The following is a 16,034-nucleotide window of genomic DNA, read 5'->3' on the forward strand; positions in this document are numbered from 1 at the left end:
TGACTCTGGAGCTCAGTGTTCTGGACTACCATACCCTCTGTCTTAAGAACAATAGAAAGAGAGAAAAACCAGTTAGTGGTAGCTGAGTAAGGTGGCCTCATATGGTTATGTGTCCCTTTTCGGTATTGTCTACTGCCTGGTCCTCAGTTTGCAATTTCAGGAAGTACATGGGAGAACTGCATGATGTTTTTTGTCAGTTCACCCATAGCTGTGATAAAGAGGTCTTTGTAGGTGATTAATGCTTATGTCAAAGTGATCAGAGACTTTAACATATGAATACTGGTTTCTTAATTTATAAGGAGAGCTATAGCTGTAAAACATAAGAGACACTGGGGTGGCCTGGAGAGAGTATCTATTCTCAGGAAAGTCTGGGAAGCCATTCTAGTCCAGAAATGGAAAGGTGAGTGGAGAGTCTGCACAGGAAGCACAGCAGAATAGGTGCGTGCGCATATCTTTTCTCTAGGCAAGTTGAGGCCACAGAGTAGGCCAGAGTGCCCCTTCTCTTTAACTGTGGAGTCAGAAACTCCTTTAGAGAAATACTTGTTATCTTTGGCTTGTCTTTCTCCAGTCTCCATGTAGACCTCCATCCTTCTGTTACGATATTGCTACAGATTGATATGATTCATTAAAGCTCAGTTTATGTCAGGTTACTTGTCTTTCTAGCATCTGATGAGATTTTGGAGGCATCCTCTCATTAGCAGTAGGCTTGCAAATCATCTCTTTTGGTAGGTGACTTTTACATATGGCTAATTCCATTATTTGATGATACTTAGCTTCAGTTTCAGAGGTCATCATTTTATGACCCTATCCCTGGATCTATTGCCTGTTTCAAGCTTGCAGTTCCCTCTGCTCTGATTGTAATCATCTCGTTGCCATTCTTTCTCTTGACTTGATTGTTAAATTGTTGCTTTCTTTCTTCCTGTGTAAAGTCTTGTAAAGTTAGTTTCCCACTTTGAAAACTCCATGGACTATATAACAACTCTCTAGAACGCTAGAGTTTTTCCCTGGAGGGCTTACTGATTGCTTTTGAACTGTGGTGTCAGAAACTCAATTTCCTTGTTTGGGCTTTTTCCCCTCTCTTGAATTATTTTCAGTAGCAACTGCCTTCAGATAACTTTATGTGTATAGAAAATGAAGCCCTCCGCCTGCACCTGACTGTAGCTTTCTCTAGTAATGGCTGATATTTTGTGAAATGGTTTAAATAAATATCTCTGCCTGGTTTAATTGTCTAGATCAGTGGTTGTCTAACTGATCTCCCTATGGGCCAAATCTGGCCCATTGCTTGTTTTTGTATGGAATGGTTTTTATGTTTTTAAGTGGTTGGAAAAAAGTTAAAGGAAGAATAATATTTCATGACATGTGAAATTCAGATGTCAGTGTCCACAAATAAGGTTTTATTGGAATACAGACCATGCCCATGTTGTGGCAGAGACCATGTGACCCACAAACCCTAAAATATTTACTATCTAGCCTCTTATAGAAGAAGTTAGTTGACTGGGTCTGGATCATGTTCTCATGTCTGCATGCCATGGCTGTGTGACTTAGAGAACTTTGAAAATGTTTTATATTTGCAGGCATAGTAGTATAGTCCGGGAGATGTTGGGCCAGCTTTTTTTTTCCCTCCAGATATTTGTCAAATGCCAAATTTCATTAGATGTACAGCTTTCGAAAGACATCTAACAAAATACTCCAGATACATGATACTTCTCAGCATTGTTCAAGTGGACTTGAGGACATTTCCAGCATTTCAGTGAAAGAATGTAGTGTCCAAAGCAGGCTGTCTTATCTTAGAAATCAGAACTTCTGAATTCTAGCCAAAAAAACCCCTTTCTCCTTTTCTGAACTGTCTCTAATTATATATCTCAACGTCGTATGTATCTATGTATAAATCTTAGTTTGGATGTTTGAAATTCTAAGTCTGAGATCTTTGAGTTGTTTATTTTCCCTTCCTCCCCACCCGCTACCTACTTTCTTTCTCCTTCCTTTTTTTCTTCTAGTGTTTAGGCAAAGAATTTTATAATCTGAAAAAGAAAAGGGTGACTTAGTAAATTTCTCTGATTTTTTTCTTTGTCTTTCCCTGTTTATCTTTTGGTTAAAAGAAAAAAATCCTTTAGATATTTTAATGTTGAATTAGTCTTCCTTGAAACATCAGAGAAATGATTACCTTTGAAAATAACAGATTCTTCTAGGACCAGTGTGACATTGTGGCTGCTTTGAATAAGAGCAGAGGACAGCCTATTGTTCAGGTACATTCAGTTAGAGCATGGAGAACAAAAGATTATCTCATCTGGCCGGGCGCGGTGGCTCACGCCTGTAATCCTAGCTCTCTGGGAGGCCGAGGGGGGGGGGATTGTTTGAGCTCAGGAGTTCGAAACCAGCCTGAGCAAGAGCAAGACCCCGTCTCTACTAAAAATGGAAAGAAATTGATCGGACAACTAAAAATATATATATATAAATTAGCTGGGCAACATGGTGGCGCATGCCTGTAGTCTCAGCTACTCAGGAGGCTGAGGCAGAAGGATCACTTGAGCCTAGGAGTTTGAGGTTGCTGTGAGCTAGGCTGATGCCACAGCACTCTAACCTGGGCAACAGAGTGAGACTCTGTCTCAAAAAAAAAATTAAAAAATTAAAAAAAAAAAATTGAATAGGTTTAGATGGGGGGGACTCACTATAGTTCCCATCAGCTCATTTGACTATTTAGACTTGTATTTAAAATTCTGTCTCCTGTTTTTAAATTTTTCCTTAATTATATCTTTTGCATGCTCTTTATCTTAATCTTGGGTTAGATCATTTTCTTCTGCCTACTTAATTTTCCAGCCTCCCACGAAGCTGACAAAATATAGAGAACATGTTTCCGTTCTTGGAATCACTTTGTTATATATCCAGCAGCAGTCCTAAGAACTTTTTCTGGGATTTTAGACTTTCAACATTGTGGTTTTTAAATTTAAATTTCAGCTGTCATTGGTGTGTGGTAGTAATTTCTAAATAGCTTTGTAACCCTCCTCCCCTTTTGTTCACATCATTTTTCTTGCTCCCATCATTTTGGGTTTCAGAATAAATATAGAGTAAGAAAAACAAATAGGGAAAACATCCTGTTATATAATAAAGAACAAGATAATTTTGGAAATGCTGTTGGTGTGTCATAAATAAATTATACCTCATTCTGTTCTTGGAATTAAAGTTTGCAACATGATCAGTAGGCTTTGAGAAAACTCCAGAGATTGTTGAATGTGAAGAAATTGTATTTGCTTAACCTGATTGATTATAAATAAGCATTATTGCTGGAGGTAAGGTTGTAATATAATACCACTTTCAAAATACTACAGGTTCTTTGTACCTATTATTTTCACAGAACTGGAAATTCAAAAATTTTAACACAGATAGCCTTTGATCTTTCATTTCCACTTCAAGAAATTTATCCTACAGAGATAGTTGCATGAGTATATAAATTTAGATAGATAGATAGATGTGTATGTGTGTGTGTGTGTGTGTGTGTGTACTGGGGGGAAAGGGAAGGATGGTCTGTAACTATTTATAAATAGCAATAAAAGATGCACAACTTAAATGTCCACAAATAGGGTAGAACCTAACCAGCCGTTAAAAACGAGAGTTGTATTAATATGGAAATATACCCAAGTATCTCTAGAGAGCTTTTTCAAACTACTTGTGAGCATCCTGTCCCCTGCCACCACCAAATCCTCAAGCCCATGTGAGAATCACTATACATAAGAGAAATGTTACTCATGTGAGTATGCTGTGCATTTAAATAATGTAAAGGAAAACAAGATTATGAAGCAACGGGCTGGAGCTACTGGTCCCAACGAGCCTTCCTGGTCCCAAGGTATCCTGAGTCCCCCTACCTCTTCCCAAGTCTAGAATCTCTGAATATCAAACCACATCAAAAACTGACTGGATCCTGAGGAAGTAGCAGTAATTAAGCTGAGAGAACTAGGGAAGAAATAGGATAATCCCAAGAAACCTAAGACTGCTTCTAGTACCTCCACAAGGAAGGTACAAAAGGTTGGGAGGCCTTGGCAGTTAAGAAAGGATTTAGCGGCCAGCGTGGTGGCTCACATGCCTGTAATCCTAGCTAGCACTCTGGGAGGCCGAGGCGGGAGGATAGCTTGAGCTCAGGAGTTCGAGACCAGCCTGAGCAAAAGTGAGACCGTGTATCTACTTAAAATAGAAAAATCAGCTGGGTGTGATGGCACACACCTGTATTCTCAGCTACTGGGGAGGCTGAAGCAGGAGGATCCCTTGAGCCCAGGAGTCTGAGGTTGCAGTGAGCTATGATGACACCACTGCACTCTATCTGGGGTGACAGAGTGAGACTCTCGTCTCAAAAAAAACCGAAAAGATTTAGCAAGGAAAGTGTTTGAAGATAGAGGGTGCTTCTCAAGAAGACAGTCATCCCGTTCTGTTTCTGTTAGTGATTTTGGCTGCTTTCATAACTTTTGCTGTCATCAGTAATCGTAGCTAACCTGAATTTTTTGTTTATTGTTAGAAGGAATTAGAGATCATCTAGTCCATATTTTTTTTATGGACAAGGAGACCCAGGGCACACAGCTCTTTATTGCAGAGCTGGATAGAGTCCTAGCCCCTAGTTAGGGTTCTCCGGGACCGAGTAACAGGTAAGTTGTAGAATTGGAGATGTGGTAGGTGGAGGTTCTGTTTTACAGAAGGAAAAGGAGTTGGACCATTATTTTCCCCCTTTCTAGAGGATATGTACTCTATCCAGGGACGCTGGGTTGGTTGTACAAAGTGAATAACAAAGGGTGATTTTTCCTCCACCTGCATACTTACTGGGCCATGTTATTGGTGTTCCATGATGTGTAGAAATTAGGGTATCTTGTGGGATGGGTTATGATAGAAAAGATGCTACTCTATTATGTAGTAAGAGAAATTGAGATTGTTGATAGTGTTTCAAGCAGCTTTCCTGCAGTTTGACTATCTTGGAATTTACCATTGAGCGTAAATCATGTTTCTGTGTTTCTCTTTGCTGCACAGTACACATGTGCTTTGTATGCTGTGGAGTGTGAGAGTTTGAATATGGACCCAGCTGTTTATAGAACTCAGAATGCAGTGTGCACACAATTCATCCATTTATTTATTCAGCAGATGTTTAACTCCCCAGTGTGTGTTGGACTCTGTTTTGTATGCTGGGAATAAAGCATTTAAGTAAACCCAACAAAAATCCTGGCCATCTTGGCCTTTACATTCTAGCAGAGAGAAACAAACTAAAATAAATAGAATGGATAGAACATAAGGTGGTAATACAGCTGGAAAGCAGGTTAGGGAATCCCAGGGTAGGACTGAGTTATTGTACTTTTAAACGGGTGAATCAGGGGAAGCCTCAGTAGTAGGTGACAATTGAGCAGTAACCTGAAGGAGGTGAGACAGGGAGCCATTGTTTCAGGTCAGGGCAATAAATAGCAGGGGCCCAGTCTGTGATGGGGGTGGGGGGTGTAGAAGGGAGGAAGGGGTATGGGCAGTGTGGTTCAAGCAAGTAAGTGGGAGGGCAGTCATGGATGGTGAGGTTGGAGAGGAAGTGGAATCCACACAGCCACAGCAACGACTTCTGCTTTTAACTGATTGAAATGAGGCCACTGAAGGAAGGATTTTGTGCAGAGGAGTGCTGTTTTCTGACTGAGTTTTTTTTTTTTTTTTTTGAGACAGAGTCTCACTCTGTTGCCCGGGCTAGAGTGCCGTGACATCAGCCTAGCTCACAGCAACCTCAAACTCCTGGGATCAAGGATCCCACTGCCTCAGCCTCCCGAGTAGCTGGGACTACAGGCATGTGCCACCATGCCCGGCTAATTTTTTCTATATATATTTTTAGTTGTCCAGCTAATTTCTTTCTATTTTTTTAGTAGAGATGGGGTCTTGCTCTTGCTCAGGCTGGTCTCGAACTCCTGGGCTCAAATGATCCGCTTGCCTTGGCCTCCCAGAGTGCTAGGATTACAGGCGTGAGCCACCACACCCAGCCCTGACTTAGGTTTTTTGACTAATTTACCAAATTGACTTTTCCAAAAGGTCATACTAATTTATACTTCCATCAACAGAATACAGAGTGATTTATTTTCTTGTACCTTCGCAACATAGTATTATTAAACATTCTTAATTTTTACCCATTTGCTAGGTAAAAATAATTTATGATTTTAATTCGCATGTAATTTTGAAGAGGGGTTGTCTATGCTACTTTGTGACCTACCTTCTCATGTTCTTTTCCCATTGAGTAGTTCATCTTTTTCTTATTAATTTTTAGAGCCTTTTTCTCTTCTAATGAGATGACAGGTCCTTTCCCATTGTGTTTTGACTTTATGATACTTTGTTTTTTTTCTTCACTGAAGTTTGGAATTTTTATGCAGTTACATTTCTCTCTGTTCCTTTTATGTCTTCTAGGTTTTGGGTCATCCTTAGAAAGGCCTTACTCATTCCAAGATATCACTATTTTTAGAAATTTTTTTAGAAATCACTATTTTTTCCTATAACTTTGATAGTTTTATTTTTATTATTTAACTTTTTATTCCATCTGAATTTATTTTGATGTAAAGAGTGATATGTAAGGATCAGGTTTTCTTTTCCAGTTGGCTAGTGATTGTCTCAGCTCTACTTAGTGACCTTGTCCTGACTGATTTGAATTGCTGCCTTGACCTCATTGCAGAGTCTCTGGGTTTAGCACTCACTTAAATCTTAAAAAGTAATTTAATCGCCAGCTTTTTATGGCAGGGAGAGTAGGTAAACAAATATTAATTGAACATCTTATATTGCCTTTCTCGTAGTATCTTTAGGAAGGCTACTAGCCAGATTTAGAGTATCAGAGTAATTAAGATCGCTGGGAGTGGGTGAGGGGGACATTAGTAGCTCCATATCACAGTGCTGGGTGTCATGAGGTGGGGATAAGAAGAGTAGGATAGGTTTCTAATTGCAAGGAGTGTACAGCTGAGTTGGAGAAGCACACACAAAGCCATCCATAAACAAGGTAGATGTGTGAATGCCAGTGTTACATGTAGGGATAATAATATGTTAGTGTATAGGGAACAGGCAGTTCAAAAATAAATCTGCTAATTGTGTGACATATAGAAAAAATACAAAAGTATATATGGAAAAGGGAGAGATTAGTGTGGGGTGGAGTATTGAGGAATGGGAGAATAGCCACTTTATTGGTTGTATTTTTGCTATTTTTTTTATTCTTAAGGCTAGTTTAAATAGATCTTTTCTTTTGAGACAGGGTCTCGCTCTGTCTTCCAGGCTAGAGTGCAGTGGCATCATCATAACTCACTGCAACCTCAAACTCCTGGGCTTGAGTGATCCTCCTGCCTTGGCCTCCCAAAGTGCCAAAGTGCTAGGATTACAGGCGTGAGCCACTGTGCCTGGCCTAGACCTCTTACCTGAGTCTGAGGTTTTACTACATTAAAATGCTTGCTGATGCCATCTGCCTTTTTGTGTGAAATAAAAACTTAAGAAATTTAAATATGTCTGTGCAATGATGCTGTGCTTTTTATTTACTAATGGGATTATTTTAGCCACTAAGTAAATAATTAGCTTTGCTAGCCTAAAAGACTTCATTCGTGACTGGTCTAGGCTTGTAGTTTGTATATTATTAATACAAATGTGTGCTGAGGTGATTGATTGGCAGGGTTGGCACCAGAATCGAGGTCTTGTGTTTTAGCTCAGTGGTCTTTAGACTAAGTTACTTTCAGTTATACTCTTTTCATAGTGGGAACAAAAAACGTGGCATAATCTTCTTTATATGGTGTACATACATGGGGAGCATCCCCAGAGTTTGACTATAATTCCTCAGAGTTTCCCTTATAGGACTGGCTGGACAATGGCCCAGAACAAGCTATTCAACAAGATCCTCAAAGCCCTGCAGTCTGACCGGCTTGCCCGCTTGGCCAATGAAGGGGTAAGACACCAGAAATCCGCCCATGGTGGGCTTCTGCTAGTTCAGGCCTCGCTGGCTGACTGACTTGTCCCCCCCATTTGCTAACCAGGTGGTCCTCATGTTTTATCACTTCCACTTACATCCTTCAGGCTTGTAATGAGCCAGTGCTGCGCCGTGTTGCCGTGGACAAGTGTGCGAGGAGAGTGCGGCAGGCTCTGGCAAGTGTGAGCTGGGACACCAAGCTGATCCAGTGGCTGCACACCACCCTTGTGGAGACGTTGAGTCTGCCCATGCTGGCAGCCTACCTGGATGCTTTGCAGACGCTGAAAGGGAAGGTAAGCCTGTGATTTGTGTCTGCCCTGTCCTAGGAGTACCCGGCTTCTGCTGTGGGTTCAGGATGTGGGGTTGGGCAAGTCATTATCTGGTCAGCTTGGAGGGCATGGCCAAAGCTAAAGTGTGTGCTATTAAAAATAGGAGACGAGGTAACATTTCATACTTGCATCTGGTGTAAATGTTTTTAGCCCTGCTGTCTCCAGGATGAGGTATGGAGCCTGAAAACCAGAGTACACATTTAGCTTCGGTAGCCTTGCAGCTTGTGGTTTGAGTCGTCGCTGAATTGAATTGTCATGGGGAAGATGAAGGGTTTCCTAGGGAAGGAGTTTGTTGAGAAGGATGTGAGAAGCAGACTGTGGAGCTCAGGGTGCTGGGGAATTGCAGAGCAGGCAAGCGCCATGCCTGGGTCTCTCCTCGTCGTGGGATGAGCCTTCAGTAGCAACACTTGGACTTTGGGCTAATTCATTACAAATGTGTCATGACATTTCCCTGCTTTCATACTTAGATAGTATGGCACAAAGTTAAAATATTTTTGTTGGTGATTCCGGTTTATCGTTCCTTTAGTGATTGCATCAGGCCATACTCAGTGTGGATTGTGGAGGCAGATTGCCTGGCTGATCTCAGCTCTGTCACTGATTAGCTTTGTCAACTTGGACTACTTTCTCAGTTTCCTCATCTCTAAAATGTGGCTGATAATGTCTATCTACAATTTTTACAAAAATTAAATTAGTTAATTTGTATAGAGTGCTTGGCACAAAATTGGGCATATAGTAAGCCCACAGCAACTGTTAACGATTATATAGGTTCTTGAAATATTTGGAGTGTTTTGCTTTGCAAAATGGCCTCAGACTACTTGGATTGATTCCATTCTTGACTTTTTTTTTTTTTTTTTAAATAGTTTTTCTTTTCTCCTTTGCAGGAGGCAGGCCCATCTTGCTGCTGTAAGTTGCCTGGCCAACAGCTTTCCCCAGCTATTTCCCCAGATACAGCTTTCAGACTCATTGTTTCTAACTTATTTTTTTTTTTTTTTTTTTTTTTGGAGACGGAGTCTCACTCTTTTTGCCCGGGCTAGAGTGAGTGCCGTGGCGTCAGCCTAGCTCACAGCAACCTCAAACTCCTGGGCTCAAGCAATCCTTCTGCCTCAGCCTCCCGAGTAACTGGGACTATAGGCGTGCACCACCATACCCGGCTAATTTTTTTTCTATATATTTTTAGTTGTCCGGTTAATTTCTTTCTATTTTTAGTAGAGACGGGGTCTCGCTCTTGCTCAGGCTGGTTTCGAACTCCTGAGGTCAAACAATCCGCCCGCCTCGGCCTCCCAGAGTGCTAGGATTACAGGCGTGAGCCACTGCGCCTGGCCTCTAACCTATTTTTAACTTAAAGGATGCTGAGTTTGTTAGAAAGAAGACTGGTATAGTGCTGAAATAAAACTCAGGACTAGATACATTAATGGTAGGAAACTTGACATTTTTTTCGAGTAATAATTTATTAATATTTTATGCCATGTGCCAGGCACTGGGATGAGCAGAACAGAACTCCCTGCTCTGATGGAGCTTATTTTTTAGTTAAGAAAGAGGCACATGGAGAGAGAGTCGCAGACTTCCCCCTGTACTTCTCCTCTACAGTAGAAACCCTAGGCCTGGGAGGTGAATGGTGGACATGTGGGGAGTGGGACCAAGACAAGACCCTGGGAGAGGTTGGTGGCCTGTGAGTATTGTAAGCATTTTCAACAGTGTTCTCCACAGTATTCTACCTATGGCAAAAGTACAACAATGGTAAAGACACTCTAGGGGATGAGTATTGGTAGCGACCAGGGTCCCAGTTCTCTGGTGGCTCTGCCTCACTCAACATGGCCAACATGACATGGTAATTTCCCTAGTAAGGAAGAGTTTGTACTGCTTCCCTATTTAAGTTACTGGATGGACATGTCCCATGTGAATGAGGTGGCATTCAGGTATTATGAGCATGACAGACACTGGGGGGACTCCACGGGTGTGCACAGTTGGTTGCTGCCTGGCCATGCTGCTGGGTCATAGTGCAGGTTAGCCAGAATGGTGGAAGGCTCACAAGTGCACCAATCAGCAAGAGCCGCAGACTTGAGCTGCTGTCCATGCTGGGCTGTGCTCTCCACAGTGGTTCCTCTACCATCAGACTCTTACTTTCCCATGACTATGTTTAGATTTATAACAAATACTTTGGTTGTTTCCCAAAGCATATAAATGACTACAGGATTGTTTTAAAGTGCTTGCTGAATGTTAAAAGCGCAGGTGGATGGTGTTGTGCTCCTATGCCAGCTACTTTCACCATTAGATCCATTATAAAGAGGGCAGAGAAGGTACAGTCCCAGCCTCTTACTGAGCTGTTGAGAGTGAATGCAGAATGCTGGAAAGGTGAGGGAAGTTGGGTCTTCCCAGCTCCAAGCAGAGAAGTCAGTTACTGATTAATTATTTATTCTATGTTGACAGAAAGTGAGTTTCAAGGCTTTTTGGTTTCATGGGCATACTCTACTGCCAGGTAAAGCTTTTTAAGTTAATGCAGATCAGATCCTCTGCCTCACACACAGTGCTGAGTGGCTAACAGTTACAGAGTGAATTACAAACAATGGCCAGTCAGGGTGAAGATCTTTACAGTTTGGTCTTATCCTTTGTTACTAGCTTTATGTTCTCCAACTTCTTTACTTGAATCCCTGACTTTAGTCCACCTGTACCTGGAATAAGCTCCACATATTCTTGCCTTTTGCTGGTGTCTCTGATTGGAAACCTCTTCTCTCATGTTCTGTTGGAGTCCTACCTGTTCTGAAGAGCCTGTCTCACTTCACATGCTGCATTTTTAGATGAAAATTGCCTAACTTCTCTTCTCCTCCTCTGTTGAATGGTTTGAATCATAGCAATGTGGGGCTTCTGTTTCTTTCATGGCAGTTATCAGTCCCCCTGCTTTGTTATTTGTGTGTTTGTCTTCATTACCTCTTGTGGATTAAATTCCCCTGCAGAACTACTAGCTTGGTGCCTTGTAACAGCAATTGTTGCACAGACATTGGTTTCCCGAGTTAAGCTGAGGAAGTCTAATGGTTATAATCCTCTAATTTCTCAGGCAGAAATCTTTTTATTCTCTGTCTTTTTAAATTAGGAGCAGCTTATCTTCTCCTGGTGTCTTTGAAGTTTTACAACCTGCATCAAACCATAGTACTTTTTATTCTCCAATTTCTCAAAACCTTTTTGTTTTTCTGAAAACTACCTCTAACATTTAAAAATCTTTCCTTTCCCCTAGGTCACTTTGACCTTTTGTGGGTAGCGTGGAATTCACACAGATATTTCTTCTCAGTGTAAGCATCAGCATGTCTGAAACCTATATTTGCACATCTGTGAGGTCATATTTTTGGTGGATAGTAAAAAACGGGATATAATAAATAAAACAACATACAGATAGAGTAAAATGTATTTCTTTGGACACAATAACAGGTTTCTTTAACATGCTTCAGCTTGAAGGCAGTACTCTAGAAGAAAATGAAGATTTTTAAAGAAATTTTAAAATCAGCTGATGTTCATTGAGGAAATTTAGAGAAAACAGAAATCTGTAAAGGGAAAAGTCACTTATAACTCCACAGAGATCATTATTAACATTTTGGCATATTATAGTTTTTTTTCCTTAGGAGAGATAATTTTTATATTTTCTGTTTTACTTATAACAGTTTAGCAAAATTGCTTCCATATATTACTACAAATTCTTGTAAATATTTGAAAGTAATGCTTAATATCCAATTAGGTGGATAACTGGCTTAACCACTTCTATATGTATGTATATATATATATACACATTTAAGTTATTTTCACTTTTTGCTTATTATCAACAGTGAATTTGTCTGCATAACTCTCCCCACCTGTGTGTATATGTGAGTGTGTGTGTCTGATATATTTTCTTAGGGAAGGTTTTCAGAAGTACAGTTGTTTGGAAAAGGGATAGGAATAAATTCAATCCCTGATGCATACCACCAGAGTGCTTTCCCAAGGACTACCCATTTCCCTCTCATGGTGAGAGCATGCTTTTCAGCTATCCATGTATTTGTGCTTTTACTCCTGAGGAAGTTTTGATAGCTTACTTGAAGTTTGTCCATATGGCTCATAATGAGGCTCTGACCTCCTGGCTGATTGTGGTGGTGGGAAGGTCTTGTGTTCACACTAGAAGCCTCTTTGCTCTTCCTCCTTTGTAGATCCCGACCTTGATCGACCGGATGCTTGTGTCTTCCAACACGAAAACCGGGGCTGCAGGAGCTGAGGCCTTGTCTCTCCTATTGAAGAGGCCCTGGGACCCTGCTGTCGGCGTGCTTTCTCATAACAAACCAGTAAGTTGGATGGCTCAGGACTTAACTATGGCACATGAAATTTTTAGGCTCAAGCCACAGAACCTTGACAAGAGAATGATAAATGGCTTCTTTAACTTTTTCATTAGTAACTTGTTTCGTGCTCACCATAGTTTTGTAAGCAAAGGAGTACTGGTTGGGATGAGAAGGGTGTTGGGATACTTGGGATTTCATGGAAGAACACCTCTCACCTCTTGTTTTGTTTGTGGTAGAGTCTTGCTCTGTCACTGTGGCTAAAGTGCAGTGGCGTCATCACAGCTCATTGCAACCTCAAACTCCTAGGCTCAGGCTATTCTCCTGCCTTAGCCTCCCAAGTAGCTGGGACTATAGGCATATGTCACTCTATGCCTAGCTAATTTTTTCTATTTTTTGTAGAGACAGGGTCTTATTCTTGTTCAGGCTAGTCTTGGACTCCTTGGACTCAAGCAATCCCAGAGTGCTAGAATTACAGGCATGAGCCACCATGCCCGACCTTACTCACTGTTTTTTGGGTGGGATTCTTTCTCTTTAGAGCAAACTCCCTGGCTCTCCTCTGATTCTCATCGCTTCCTCTGGCCCCTCCAGCTCCGTGTTTCCCACCTCACGCCGCCACCGCTTTTGGCAATCTCAGCTCTCTTGCTTGGGCAAGGTATGTATATGTGGGGACAAGAGGAACTTTCTCCTGGGATGAGAATGGATGACTTAAATGTGGAGCATCCCCTAATCCTTTTATTTGGAATTCTGAAGTCGAAAGTATTTAGAGTAGGTTAAGCAGAATTGAGAGAAGATTTGACACTTACCTCTGCTGGCATGGGTGCCACTTCTTTCCTTCAGGTCATCCCTGTAGCCACCCATCTGCTGAACAATGGCAGTGGGGTAGGAGTTCTGCAGTGTCTCGAGCACATGATCGGGGCAGTGAGAAGCAAAGTGCTGGAGGTGAGAGTGCGCCTATTTCAGTTCACTGTGGCACACCCAGCATTCTGGGCTTGTTCCGTTCCCATCTGTGGCCCCTTATCTTATTGTCTTCTTTCTCTCCCCAAAAAGATTCACAGCCATTTCCCACACAAACCCATAATCTTGATTGGCTGGAACACAGGAGCTTTGGTGGCCTGTCATGTAAGTAATTTCTGTCTTATTTGGAGGTCACTGAGGAATTGGAGGTTGTCCTGGGGTAGAGTACTACTAATGATAGCAGCTGTTGAGTCCTTTACTGTTTCAGGCACTGTGCTAGATGCTGTACCTATATAATTGCATTTTAAATTATAGAAGACAAACTTTATTTTTTTTAACTTTATTATGGAAAATATTAAGCAAAACAAAAGCAGGTATAGTGTAATAAACTAGCATAATAAACGCCATGGGCCCCCCCTCACCCAGCTTTACCAGTGATCAGCTCTCACCTGGGCTAGTTTCATCTTACCCCTGCTCACTTTTCTCTCCCCCGGATTATTTTCAAGGAAGTCTCAAATGTCATAGCATTTCATTTATAAGAACATGAATCTATATAAATGATACATGATTCATTTAGAGAGCATTTATTTCTTAAAAAAGAAAAAAAAGAGATTCCTTTTTTTGCCTCCAAACACAAGTACCATACCATTCTCCCATCTAAAAAAAATTTTTTTTTTTTTTTTTTTGAGACAGAGTCTCACTCTGTTGCCCGGGCTAGAGTGCCGTGGCGTCAGCCTAGCTCACAGCAACCTCAAACTCCTGGGCTCAAGCGATCCTCCTGCCTCAGCCTCCCGAGTAGCTGGGACTACAGGCACGCGCCACCATGCCCGGCTAATTTTTTATATATATATTTTTAGTTGTCCAGCTGATTTCTTTCTATTTTTAGTAGAGATGGGGTCTTGCTCTTGGTCAGGCTGGTCTCAAACTCCTGAGCTCAAATGATCCTCCCACCTCGGCCTCCCAGAGTGCCACCTAAAAAATTAACAGTAATTCTAGCAGGCAAAAATTAATAGCTCTGAAATTTAATGTTGCGTTTATGATCAGTTCCCTTCCAAGACATTAAGGAACCTTTTCTTTCTTATTTTATATACGTTTGTATGTTTGTCAGTTTGTGTAAGTGTCCCTGACATACCCAAGGCCCCAATTCTTCTGCTTCATACAGTCTAGTCAAGTGTGATATCTAGGGCCATGAGTGGAAGAAAGCCATCTCCCCCATAGTCCTTGCTCCGAGGGATGGCGGAACTCAGTCAGTGACTACTCCAAAAAATCTGGGATGTCTGGCAGCTATATGTTAAATTCAATAGAAATTTTCTTCACTTAAACAATAATGGCAAAATTTGTGTTCTCTCAATTATATTTATTATTCATGGAGAAAAACAGAGCGAGAGGGCTCTAGTGGAGGAGGTTGACAGGGCAGGGGTGTTGAACCTACCATTTTATGGTTCAGCCACCTGCTAGGGTCCTCTCGGACCCCAGTTGTCCAGGTAGTTGGCGCCTTATTTAAGAGCATGTTTCATGCTCTTACTGCTGCCGCTGTGGCTGATTGATGCATCTGGAGGTTAGGGTAGAGGAGGAGGAGATGGCAGTGGCTGGTGGGTCTGGACCACTTCAGAATTCTAGGTAGGCTGATGTGCAGTGAAGTCATTTGACTTTGAGACAAACTGTGCTGTTATTTACAGGTGTCAGTGATGGAGTACGTCACTGCAATTGTCTGCCTTGGGTTTCCTCTGCTTACCGTGGATGGCCCCAGAGGGGTAAGAACAAGGCGAAGCTGATTGCTGGGTCATTGGCAGCGGGAGTGAGGGTGTGCATGCCTCATCCAAGCTGGTGTTGAGGCAGACTGCAGTTGCACAGCTGACTCTCCTGAGTGGAGTTTCCAGGTCAGTGCTTCATGAATAGGAACTAGCAGATTCTGAAACCTATACCTCTTTTAGGATGTGGATGATCCCCTCTTGGATATGAAGACTCCAGTCCTCTTTGTCATTGGTCAGAATTCCCTGCAGTGTCACCCTGAAGCCATGGAGGACTTCCGGGAGAAGATTCGGGCTGAGAACAGCTTGGTGGTGGTTGGGGGAGCTGATGATAATCTCAGGTAGGTAGGGTCCTCAGAGCTGCGAGAGTCATGTTAGCAGTGTAAATAGATGAATCTGATTCGGTTAAAAGTGAGCATTAAAAAAATTTTTTTTTTTCATCTTTAGCTTCAGATTTATAAAAAGTTACAGGACTAGTACAAAAATATTCCCATATACCCTTCACCTGAATTTTCCAAATGTTATTAATAATATCTTACATAACAGAAGTAAAATTCTCAAAATCAGGAAATTAACGTTGATACGATACTGTTATCTAACCTACAGACTCAAATTTGATCATTTGTCTCCTAATGTCCTTTTTCTGGTCCAGGATCCAATCCAGGATCATGTTGCATTTAGTGGCCATGTCCTCTCAGTCTCCTTTAGTTCCTCAGTCTGTCTTTGTCTTTCATGACCTTGACATTTTTGAAGACTACTGGCCAGTTATTTTGTA

The 16,034-nt window shown here is 41.6% G+C and overlaps 1 protein-coding gene across 1 annotated transcript in view; it reads left to right on the forward strand.

Moving 5' to 3' along the window:
• Positions 1 to 16,034, forward strand: part of KANSL3 (KAT8 regulatory NSL complex subunit 3) — a 39,764-nt gene that overhangs the window by 6,693 nt on the left and 17,037 nt on the right. The window contains exons 4-11 of the mRNA XM_012641995.1: positions 7,819 to 7,909; positions 8,038 to 8,223; positions 12,429 to 12,560; positions 13,090 to 13,206; positions 13,392 to 13,493; positions 13,602 to 13,673; positions 15,188 to 15,262; positions 15,443 to 15,600. Coding sequence (XP_012497449.1) covers positions 7,819 to 7,909; positions 8,038 to 8,223; positions 12,429 to 12,560; positions 13,090 to 13,206; positions 13,392 to 13,493; positions 13,602 to 13,673; positions 15,188 to 15,262; positions 15,443 to 15,600 — 933 coding nt within the window. The remainder of the gene's footprint in view (positions 1 to 7,818; positions 7,910 to 8,037; positions 8,224 to 12,428; positions 12,561 to 13,089; positions 13,207 to 13,391; positions 13,494 to 13,601; positions 13,674 to 15,187; positions 15,263 to 15,442; positions 15,601 to 16,034) is intronic.

This window comes from Propithecus coquereli, unplaced genomic scaffold, assembly GCF_000956105.1.
Source record: "Propithecus coquereli isolate 6110/MARCELLA unplaced genomic scaffold, Pcoq_1.0 Scaffold171, whole genome shotgun sequence".
Lineage (NCBI taxonomy): Eukaryota > Metazoa > Chordata > Mammalia > Primates > Indriidae > Propithecus > Propithecus coquereli.